Raw genomic sequence first — 11,954 nt, forward strand, 5'->3', positions numbered from 1 at the left:
CATACTTTCGTTACAAAAGATAACAAAACTACCTAACTCAACAGATATCAAAGATTTTACTAGCAATATTACATTTAATGCACATTTTCCAAATTTCTGAATGTTGTAGATGAAAATGGACATTCAGATTGTAGTTTCACTGTGTTACTATCTTTTAAATCCACGTACCGTTCCAGAGTTATGGGTCTTTTTATTTTGTGCTGATTTTTATGTTCTTTACATTTGAAATAATGCAGAGCAAAGAGTCCTGTGAGCCACACTTCCCTAGAAAGGATAAAACACCCATATCTCTGGACCTGTATGTGGATATTCTTTTTTTTTTTTTTCAATCAAATTTCAGGAGAGTACTAGGAAGAAATAAAGGGCAAAATTTAGCCACTTTGATTGTCCATTTTACCATCCGCTTGGATACTTTTTCGGCATCTTACAATAGCGTAGATGGTTGTATTACCTGGTCACATAGAAGCAAACAGCAGACTATTTCAACGTTTTTGACTCCTGACAGTTTTCCAGCCTTGTCCTATACATGAATGAGAATCATTTATAAAAATACATTTTGCACACTTATAAATCATATTTAAAACATAGTGGCTCACTATATGTACTTCCATCATTTAGACTCGCGTCCATGTCTACACTTCGTTTTGTCCTGCTGGAACATCTGTGCAAAATATGATCCACTGGTTACAGGTACCGTACAGTATGGACTACAAATCTACACATGTATTTTTTTTTTAGAAGAATGCTACAAAAAAAATAAATTAATCATTGATGTTTGACAGTGCAATACCTTATTGTTAAAACGTTTATATCGGTCTTTCCGTACCTTATACATGTCAACCAGATACTACAGTTCTTATCGCAAGAGGAATTGATGTTCATTGTAATAAAATCCATGTATGTGACTACTTCTGGTGCACCCTACCATCCAAACACGAACATGGGAAATAAGTGTCCAGTTGAAAAATCAATTAATATAGTGCGTGTGTATCCACACTGTGTTTGCAGTGTGCGGTGGACTTGGCACATATGCCAAATGTGCCCATAGACTTCAGTGGATACCAAAATGAAATACTATTAGCAACCATCTCATTCATACTTCACTTTTTGGGTCCGTATTTGGCTTCTTGTTAAATGACTTTTCCCACTCTCGGGAAGGTGGACCTCAAAAGCACTAACATATTTAAAATAAAAAATGCAGCGAGTACTCACCCTCCCCTGCCTATCTATAGTTCCCCGCCATTACTTGTGTCGCAGTGTTTTGGCTGTAGCAGTGACATCACATCAACAATGCAAAGAACCGCTGTAGAAAAAAAACTATCGCTTTAATTTTTATTTCATTAACAATAGTACCCATTAAAATAAGCAACTTAGTAATATAACTTATCAGAAAAATCTGCTTCTCTCTTAGACAGAATTGGTCATTTTCAAAATTCTCAATTTCTGGGTAAAATCTGTATTCAGTGAAGACAGATTATTAAATAGCCAAGGTAGGAGATGGCAGCTACTACTGATGAGATTCTACGAGGAGGAGAGAGGAACTAGAGGCAAAGCTCCGCTCTCCTCCTTCCAACTGTCTACATAGAATCTCACCAGCAGCCGCCATCTCCTACCTCAGTAACGGGAAAGTCTGACTTCACTGAATACAGATTTTACTCATGAAGTCAGAATTTTGAAAATGACCGATCGGCCCTGTCCAAGAGAGAAGCACATTTCTCTGATACTGGTACTATTAATTTATAGGATAAAAATTAAAATGACTGTTACATTTTAACTTTGCAGCTGGGTTCAGTGACTGGCTGCAGCGGTGCTGCGCACTGTTGATGTGACATCACTGCTAGAGCCAGACACTGGGACCCGAGCAGCGGTGGAGTGCCTGCTTTATATGTTGTTTTACATGATTCTAAGATCTGTAAGGGATGTAATTTGTTTTTACATTATTTGATACAAAAACCAACCAGATAACAGCCCACATTCTCGTTGGGTGCTAGCACAGCAAACTCCAACTTAGAGCAATGGTATCCAGTGGTTTCCACTAGTGAATCACTGGATAATGTTAATGAAAGCCGAACCATCAAGAATCCATTACTCATTAAAGGGGTTGTCCAGGATTGTAGTGGATCCAGCACACACTAGGAAATCAAATCAATGTTATAGGGCAGCACAGTGGCTCAGTGGTTAGCACTGCAGCGCTGGAGTCCTGGGTTCAAATCCCACCAAGGACAACATCTGTAAGGAGTTTGTATGTTCTCCTCGTGTTTGTGTGGGTTTCCTCCGGGTTCTCCGGATTCCTCCCACATTCCAAAGACACGCTCATAGGGAATCTAGATTGTGAGCCCAATCGGGGACAGCGATGATAATGTGTGCAAACTGTAAAGCGCTGCGGAATATGTTGGCACTATATAAAAATAAAATTATTATTAATGTTTATTCCAAAATCATTAAATCATCTTCATTTGTGTATATTACATAATAGGACTAGGCAAGAAAAGTTCAAGTGGCGCAATAACTCCCATGTCTTACATACTTTTTGCCTAATCTTTTTATGGAATATACACCGACGAAGATGTTTTAGCTATTTTGGAATCAACATTCTTCTGCCATTTTATGACATTAATGACTTATCTGTATGATAGGTAATTAATATGAGATCGATGGTGGTCCGACACCCGGCACTCTCACTGATCAACTGAAAGACGCTCATGCATCAATGTACTAAACTATGTTGAAGACTGCTGTGTTACGCCCCATCCATCGCATGGTTCTGGTCACTGCTGGGGCGGATTTCAGCTGATTGTGGGGGTGGCGGGTGTTGGACTCCTACTGATCATATTGGATGTCTTCTCCAACAAATAGACCATCAATGTTGGTCTTGGACTGAATGGGAGATAAACAGCAGTACTCGGCGGCTGCTGAGCAATGTGTGAGATGGCAATGCTCTACCCTGTAAATCGCATAGTTCCTGCCGCTGCCGAAGCAGTTTTCAGCTTGTCGGTGGGGGTGCCAGGTGTTAGGTGCCCATCAATCTCATGTTGTTGATCTGTCCTATGGAAAGGAAATCAATATATATGTCAGACAACCTATTTTAGTTTAGCAAATACAATGGAGACTGCAGTCACACAGAAATGGCTACAATTACAATGTACCACATTGTTTAATAGATTATTGCGGGATATGTTTCTGCAAGAACAAAGAACTGGAAATAACATGGTCATCATTCTGTAAAACGGTTTAACATATGTATAGCTAAGATCCTGGGAATGCATTAATCATATATGTGTCTTATTGTGTAGGCTGTCCATTCTGGGAGACTACAGGCTTTTGACTGGGGCCCTGAAGGCAACATGAAGCATTATAACCAGGTAATACGTTTGGGGATCTCTTCTTAAGCATTCAATGGTTCCCCTAATTTACTTTCTGTAATGAACATGCGCCCAATCATCTGACTGCCCCAGGTCCGTCATCTAACACCCTCAGTGATCACCTGTCCTAGTCGGGGAACGTAATGTCCAGTTATACTTAAACAGCCATCCATGTGACGCTGTACATGCTCAGACCAAGTCCTCCAAGGAAAGAACCGCTGATACTTTTGGCTTGCTGCTCTGATTTATGTAGTCCCAAGTAGGAGGACCAGATGAGCCCCCAGTATAACCTCCATCTTACACCAGCACCTCTGTTCTAGGCACCCTGCTGCCCATGATGAAGTTATGAAAACCATGGGCTCAGTGTCGGGGTGTGCAAACAGTGGATGCTGGTGGCTGCTACACTCAAATGGAAGTGGTCTTGTGATTCACCCATGTGTCCTCATTCCCTGCGCATCCTCTACAGCGCCAAATCCAAAAGCTTCCAGAGAATGCATAGATACATGCAGCGAAAGCTTCTGTGTAGGCTGGAGCAGAAGAGGATGCAGCCGGAAAATGGTCATGTGGGTCTTAAAGGGAAGCAGTAAGTAGGATCAACCCTACTAAGTCGTCTATATGGGCACATAGGTCATAGAAAGCTGAATAAAGTGATATCATAGTAGCTGTGATCCAGTGTCTTATTTCTAAGAAATCCATGATTTTCTTGTATGTATAAATAATTCAGAAAAAAGTATGTGACCCTCACCATGGCAGCTTGAATAAAGTCAGCCATGGTGAGTGCTGCAGTCTTTATTCTGAATTATTTGTTTACATGTTGATATTTGCTGATAAAAACACTGTAATCTGGCTCAACTCCTCCATACAAAGGATTACATGCCTCAACACTGGTGCCGCTATTCGCCTTCCCCTGTGATTTAGAGACGTTTTCTTGTATGTGACTGAGCTTGCTCCGGACTATGGACCTGACACGGATCTGCATGATAATCTGCTCCAAAGATTATTTTAAGTGAAAGGAGGCATTATCAGTGGGAGACACATAACCACAGGACAGTAGAACTGAACTCTGTTTCATAACAAACACATTAGCAGCTGCAGCTCTCACAGCTCTGATCTATTGCAACACTGCGTCAGGTAAAATCACACACAGCTCTGCAGTGAGATCAGGAGAGAAGAGAGCGGCCATTACACATTTCACTGGTAACTCTCTTTTCACTTCTCATGCAGACACCAGTGTCAGACACAGTCCTGGGCAGCACATTTGCATATTGTAAAAGAAGAACATGGATTTCCCTGGCAGGGCCGGCGTTAAGCACAGGCAGACCAGGCAGCTGCCTGGGGCCCCCGCTCCTCCAAGGGCCCCCTGCTGGTTCCACAATGGAGCTTGCTTAAAATTAAAATAGCACAAGGCAGTGCTTCACTTTGCAGAAGAGGCAGACATAAGTGTATCTGTCTTATCTGTTCTGCAATGCGAGCGTTTCCTGACGGCGCTGCACTGCCTCGTGTTATCTATTGTAACGTCGGCTGCAATCCCCCAGGCAGAAGCAGTCAGGCGTGTTATACTGACCTGACCTGCGCTCTGCATGTTCTCCTGTTCTTCTGCTATGGCCGTCGATCCTCACTCTGCAGCAGGCTTCAGGGTTATAATTTATACTGTGTCCTGGGCTGGCAGCTGCTGTTCAGCGGCAGGACCTTCCTATGTCACACCTGACCACTGACGTTGTCCTGACGCTGCACAGCAGCCCCTGTCAGGACACAATACAGGAGCTGTGCTGCCACCCAGGAGTTTTCCCATATGGAGACTTCACTGCTTACTGGTGAGTTTTTTTCAACTGCACTACCACACCAGTCACACACTGGCCACACCACCTCATTTTTTTGTTTCTTTAGCATTTTGTGTGTCTTTTGTACTTGGTATTTTTCAGCAGTAAAGAAACTGCTAAGGCTGGGTTCACATTGCGTTAGCAGCAGCCCGTTCAGCACATACGCTAACGGGCTGCTGTTAACGCAATTGCCGACGTTACATCGCGCTAGCGCAGATAGAGCATCTGCTAGCTCTATCTGCGCTAGCAGTGACGGACCCGGAAACGTTGCAGCCCGCGTCTCAGGGTCCGTCACTCAGTGACGGCACATCCCTAGCGCACGCCCATTGTGGGCGTGCGCTAGAGATGCGTCCGACATTGCATTCAATGGCGGCGTTAACGGACTACGTTACACCGCATTATGCCGTGGTGTAACGTAGTCCGTCTAACGGACACCAGGAACGCAATGTGAACCCAGCCTAATGGTTTCTTAAGAAAAAAATGCTCAAAAAGATGTCAGGGTGTCTTCTAAGCCACTGACTTGTAAAGTATAGAGCATCCTCGGAGAAGAAAACCCCTGAGGGTCTCTTGTAACCAGGGCCAGACTGGCCATCGAGCAGTTCTGGCAAATGCCAGAAGGGCCTGTGCCAGTAGCGGGCTGCTGCGTGCCGACTCACCCCCCACCAGCGTTTTGCCACCGCATTCAACTATACTGGTGTCTATGACGCCGGTACAGTTGAATACAATGATGGAGGAGAGAGCGTCCGCTGACGCTCCCTCTCCCATCATTCCCTGCTCAGCCTCTGACACTGCGGGTGTGCGCACACTCACTATGTGCCAGGCAGTGCAGCGGCAGCCGCCGAGACAGGCGCAGGGAGCAACGCGGGCACAAGGAGAGGTGAGGAGTGTGGGTTGTTTTTTTACTGGACTGTGGGGCCATTCTCGGGGGGGAGGAGAGATGCAGGCTGTGCTGTATACTACTATGCGGGTTGTACTATATGCTATGCGGGTTGTGCTATATACTATGCGGGCTTTGCTATATACTATGCGGGTTGTGCTATAAACTAGGCGGGCTTTGCTATATACTATGCAGGTTTTGCTATATACTATGCAGGCTTTGCTATATACTATGCGGGTTGTGCTATATACTATGCGGGTTGTGCTATATACTATGTGGGTTGTGCTATATACTATGTGGGTTGTGCTATATACTATGCGGGTTTTGCTATATACTATGCGGGTTTTGCTATATACTATGCGGGTTGTGCTATATACTATGCGGGCTTTGCTATATACTATGGGGGTATATTATATTCTATGGGGGAGGCCGTATTATATACTATGTGGCTGTGTTATACACTATTGTGGAGGTTAAGTTGTAAAGCGCTGCGGAATATGTTGGCGCTATATAAATAAAATTATTATATTCTATGGGGGAGGCTGTGTTATATACTATGGGGGGTATATTATATTCTATGGGGAGGCTGTGTTATATACTATGGGGGGCTGCATTCTATTCTATGGAAGCTACATTATATATTATGGGGAGGTGAGCTGTATTATATTCTATAGGGGTCTGTATTAGATTTTTTGAGGGATGATTGCATTATACTCTTTGATGGGGCTGCATTATATTCTGAGGGGAGGTGGGCTGCATTATATTCTATTCGGGGCCACATTATATTCTATGGGGGCTGTATTATATTTATATTCTTTGATGGGTGATTGCATTATACTCTATGAGGGTGCTGCATTAAACTATGAGGGGGGCTGCATTCTATTCTATGGGGTGGCTGCATTATACTCTGGGTTGGCTGCATTATACTCTGTGGGGTGGTGGCTGCATTATACTATATGTGGGCTGCATTATACTGTATTGAGGACTATGGGGAATACGTTATACTATATGAAGAACTATGGGGTGCATTACACCATGGGAAGTGAATTGTACTACATGGAGAACTATGGCGGTGCATTATACTATATGGAGCACTATGAGGAGTGTATTATGCTATATGGAGGACTGAGGAGTGTATTATAATATATGGAGGACTAAGTAGTGTATTTTAATATATGGAGGACTATAGGGAGTGTATTATACTATATGGAGGACTGTGGTGCACATTATAATATATGCAGGACTATGGGGTGTATTTTACTAAACAAGCAAAAAGCTGCATATTCATCGAGTGATTGGATTGTTTATGCCGAAATAGAAGTCATTGTTCTCAGCAGCACATCGCCGCTGTAAACTGTAGATGTGCTGCTGATAACATGATACTGTATGGGGATCGGTTAGTAATCTGTTAGTGATCGTTCTGTCCCATCATTCTTTCTCAGACGGTGGAAAGAGGCCGGGAAACAAGTGTTGAACAGCTTCAGTATTGTCGATCAAACTCATTTAGCGGCCTGAGATCAGCGCATGTAAATACAACCGAAATGCTTTTGTGTGATGTGCAATATGTTAGCATTTGGGGCCCCATTTTAAACTTTGCCTAGGGCCCCACTTTGCCTAAAACCGGCCCTGTTCCCTGGAATAAGATATCACATTGTAGATATTAAGGCATCATGGTATTCAGCTTCCTATCACCTACATGTCCATATAGATGGTTTAGGAGAGTTCATCCTGATGACAGATTCCCTTTAAGTGCTATGGCTGGTGGCCACTGTTTATGCAGTGACATGGGCAGTGTGGGAGCCTGGAACAGGCATGCTGCAGTAAGATCTGAAAAGGAGAGAGAGAGAGGGGTCATCCATGTTTAGGTTAGCATTGATGCTTTGCAGCGCTGGGGTCCCATGTTCAAATCCCACCAAGGACAATATTTGCATGGAGTTTGTATGTTTTTTCATTGTTTGCGTGGGTTTCCTATGGGTATTTCTGTTTCCTCATGCATTCCAGAAACATACTGATAGGGAAGTTAGATTGTGAGCCCCAATGGGGACAGTGATGATGCCTGTAAAGCGCTGCGGTATATGATAGTGTTAAATAGGCAAACAATAAATTAAATACATAAATCTCAATGCAATTGGATGAGGTTTCTCCAACAGGAGAAAGAAGCAGCTTTCTTTGATAAGATATATTACAAAGTTTCTTATTTTCATGCGTACTTTTGATTTCCAAACTAAAAATTAACACAACGATTACTATTTAACGTAAAATAATAATTACAAACACTAGCATCCACTCAAGTACCAATAGCCTCAAAATATGGCTCACTCATCAACTTTTTTAATGGAGTCACAAAAAGTTTCCCATTTCTACCAACTGTCCACCCTTCATTAGCCAAATGGAAGGTGTAGTATATACCCATTTTCCCACAGGGCTGCTATCAGAGGTTCGGGAGGTTCGTTACATAAAGTCTACGTAACAGTCTCTATTTTTAATGTGTTCTTCATGGACTTTTTTCCAGAGCGCTCCCCCTTTGTATGATGTGACCAACATGAATGTCCCCACAGCAATCTGGAGTGGAGGAAACGACTGGCTTGCTGACAAGCTGGATGTTGAGTTATTAATTCCTAAAATCAATAACTTGGTCTTTTATAAAGAGATACGAAAATGGCAGCATCTCGATTTCATATGGGGTCTTGATGCGCCACAAAAAGTCTACAAAAAAATCCTTAAGCTCCTAGAAGAATTTCCGTGAACTCTCCATTACGTGACCAATATCTGCAAGTGGAATATACAGTGAGGGGAGAAGGGTGGAGCGTTGCCAAATTTCATTTTGCCTGTGTGAATTGTACAATTACACTTTCCCTTGTGCCAATGTTGGACATCAGCTATGCTATATAATAATGATAACATTCGTTGTACTGAAAGTAACATAATGGGAATACCTAGTGACCCGTAAATGACTAGAATGAATGAAGTAGTAATAGTAACTTGTAATCATTAAGCTGTACCAGCCATAAACAATCCAGGAATGAAGAGCCAAAGTCAGTAATGGCATTACATGTACTGCTGGGACTGTATAATTCCCTTTCTCATACCCGTCCATACACGAACTAGAGTTAGAGGGACCAGACATGTCCCAACATGATTGATTTAGAAAATACTGATTCTCTATAGGCGGACAATGCAGGAGCAATTTATAAACTGAATTCTGCATTGCTTTGTTCCTCTATTAATCCTCCTGAAGACATGGCTGGTTTGCCTGAATTGCATAGTCATGGGATGGAGATTGATCAATAGTGTACCTACCTATAGGTGGCCTAATAAAACGGTTTTATTCCTTATAGAAAAAAAGCTACATATATAAGGCCTAGGTGATGTCATTAATATAAGCCTGAAAAACCTATAATGCGATTATGCAAATTGCCTCTTCTGAGAAAAAGAGGACTTAACTCTATAGAACCACCTGTTGGAAGTAGTGATCGTAAAAGTCACAATCAACCCTTTAACGAGTCGTGCAATATGACTTAGGATTAAAGCCAAATCAGTATCTCAATTCGCAGACACGGTGTTTCGGGCTGTTGGCCCTCGTCAGTGCGAAGCATGAGAACTGATTTGGCTAGGTGAGAGGCTCTGGACTGGGGTCTAAGGGGTAACGTTTCTCCTTATGGAGAGTGACATACCATCTCTGGCTTGTCAAGGTAAGGAGGCTTATTCGCCGTGCAATGCTCCTCTGGGAATTTAAATATGCAAATTGCCTCTTCTGAGAAAATCAGTTCTCATGCTTCGCACTGACGAGGGCCAACAGCCCGAAACACCGTGTCTGCGAATTGAGATACTGATTTGGCTTTTATCCTAAGTCATATTGCACGACTCGTTAAAGGGTTGATTGTGACTTGTAGGATCGCTACTTCCAACAGGTGGCGCTATAAGGTTAAGTCCTCTTTTTCTCAGAAGAGGCAATTTGCATATTTAAATTCCCAGAGGAGCATTGCACGGCGAATAAGCCTCCTTACCTTGACAAGCCAGAGATGGTATGTCTCTCTCCATAAGGAGAAACGTTACCCCTTATAATGCGATTAACGCCAAATATAAAAGGTGAAAGAGAAGGTAGATTTACCTATGGAGATGAGGGTCCAAGTGTGGGGTTCAGCGGGTTAATGCGGGATCTGGCAGTACTTCCCTCCACCAAAAGCACGTTTCCTGATTTCTTCTTCAGGGGGGTTTTAGGCTTATATTAATGACATCACATGGGCACTTGTACCCTTTCACTCTTTGCCACTATTTCAAAATGAGACTACTGAGCATAATGAATTTAACCTAGAACCTTCTCACTGTTTTTCACTATATGGTAGATAAGCCTCCTGATAGTCAAATAGGATACTGTCCAGCTTAATTTATGTGGGTATTTATGATCGTATAATATATGCGGTGACTGGCACGTCTCCCCTCACACAAGAGGCACCTTGTTAATATTTGCAATGCAGTTCATGTGGTTTTTAATAAAATATTGTAATTTTTAAACAAACACATTGATATCAGTGGTTATTGGTGTATGTTCCTGGTAACGTGACTGTACCAGTTCATAGCATTGGATTTCTCCATTTTAAATAGGGATAAAAGTTTCCTGTCGTTGATAAAATTTTCCAGTGCTTCCATTCGAGGTGAGCACTTATTATTATATAACTTATTTTCACCGGGCAACTCCCTTTAAGGTGCCAATGTATATTTTATCAAAGATGTTAACTAGACAAATATCTTGTAGAGAGAGTTGGACATGTTGAATCCTCTTGCCCAAACCTTTTGTTCTCAGCTGCCAAGGTGTCTTGCAGTGACTTAGTCCCTTCATGCATGCCCGGCCAGGCTGAATGTGCATGGTCGGGTTAAGAGGAACAGTTGTCAGTTGAGTAAGTGTTCAGTCAACGGAATCTTGAGTTTAAAAGCCATCTCGCATTGGATCCTGTTAATTTGATAAAATGACAACGCTAATAGCCAGAGCACCGAGAGCAATAATGATTGCATACTGTTATAGATATTTGTACATAGAGTTTTATTATTTTAAACTTAAAAACAAGTCTGGAAGCTGCAGGAATGTAAGTTTAATGTCTGTTGTTGGCAAAATCATTGGGTGTTTTCTAAGAGATGCTATCCTGGAGTTTCCTCCAAAAATAACCTCATGACCAAACATCAACATGTGTTTATAAGGGGTCAATCCTGTTAGACCGGCCTGATCAGCGTCTGAAGAGGTAAGTACCAGACTGGGCCAGAATAAGGACGGGAATGTTGTTCAACTGGACTATTCAAGGGTTTTTGATACAGCGCCACATGAAAGATTGGTACATTTGAGATCCATGAGACGGGAGGATGGGGGGAGGAGGGGTAATATATGTAATTCTGATAACAAACGGGACAGGAATAGGAAACAGAGGATGGTTATTAACGGAACTCACTCTGACTAAGTCATAGGTAACGGGGGTACCATAAAGGTCAGTATTGGGCCCTCATCTTTTATTAATGACCTTGCAGTGGACATTCAAAGTTGAATTTCAGTATTTGCAGATTATACTAAACTCTGCAAGCTAATCAACACAGATGAATATAAATGAAAACATCGGGGGTAGCAGCTGCTGATATTTGCCATGAAACCCTAGTGTAGTGTTGCTCGCATTACGACTGCAGTAAATGTGGGCGGAGTCTGCTCCCGTATGTCTGATGTCATCCCTCCCCTCTCTTTCTTTGCATTTGCAAAAGGATAAGGGAGAATGAAGATTAGGATCCCAGTGCAGAGACATTTTGTCGGTGACTGCAATGTGATTACATAGTTCAGCAGTCAGTATCGCACATTATAGGATTAGATAAATCGCACTGTGGAACATATGAGAGGATTAGGTACACAGCGTAGCG

The 11,954-nt window shown here is 42.5% G+C and overlaps 1 protein-coding gene across 7 annotated transcripts in view; it reads left to right on the plus strand.

The window, feature by feature from the left end:
- LOC143769885 (lysosomal acid lipase/cholesteryl ester hydrolase-like) overlaps positions 1–10,571 on the plus strand; it is a 37,716-nt gene extending 27,145 nt beyond the window's left edge. For 6 of the 7 annotated variants that reach the window (XM_077258914.1, XM_077258908.1, XM_077258912.1 and 3 more), the window contains 3 exons: positions 619–690; positions 3,294–3,362; positions 8,572–9,459. In XM_077258914.1, the coding sequence (XP_077115029.1) occupies positions 619–690; positions 3,294–3,362; positions 8,572–8,805 (375 nt within the window). In that variant the 3' untranslated portion in view covers positions 8,806–9,459. Of the gene's footprint in view, positions 1–618; positions 691–3,293; positions 3,363–8,571 lie in introns of all 7 variants that reach the window. The other variant, XM_077258910.1, reaches the window with a different exon arrangement.
- Positions 10,572–11,954: the final 1,383 nt, after the last annotated feature.

Source organism: Ranitomeya variabilis, chromosome 4, assembly GCF_051348905.1.
Source record: "Ranitomeya variabilis isolate aRanVar5 chromosome 4, aRanVar5.hap1, whole genome shotgun sequence".
Lineage (NCBI taxonomy): Eukaryota > Metazoa > Chordata > Amphibia > Anura > Dendrobatidae > Ranitomeya > Ranitomeya variabilis.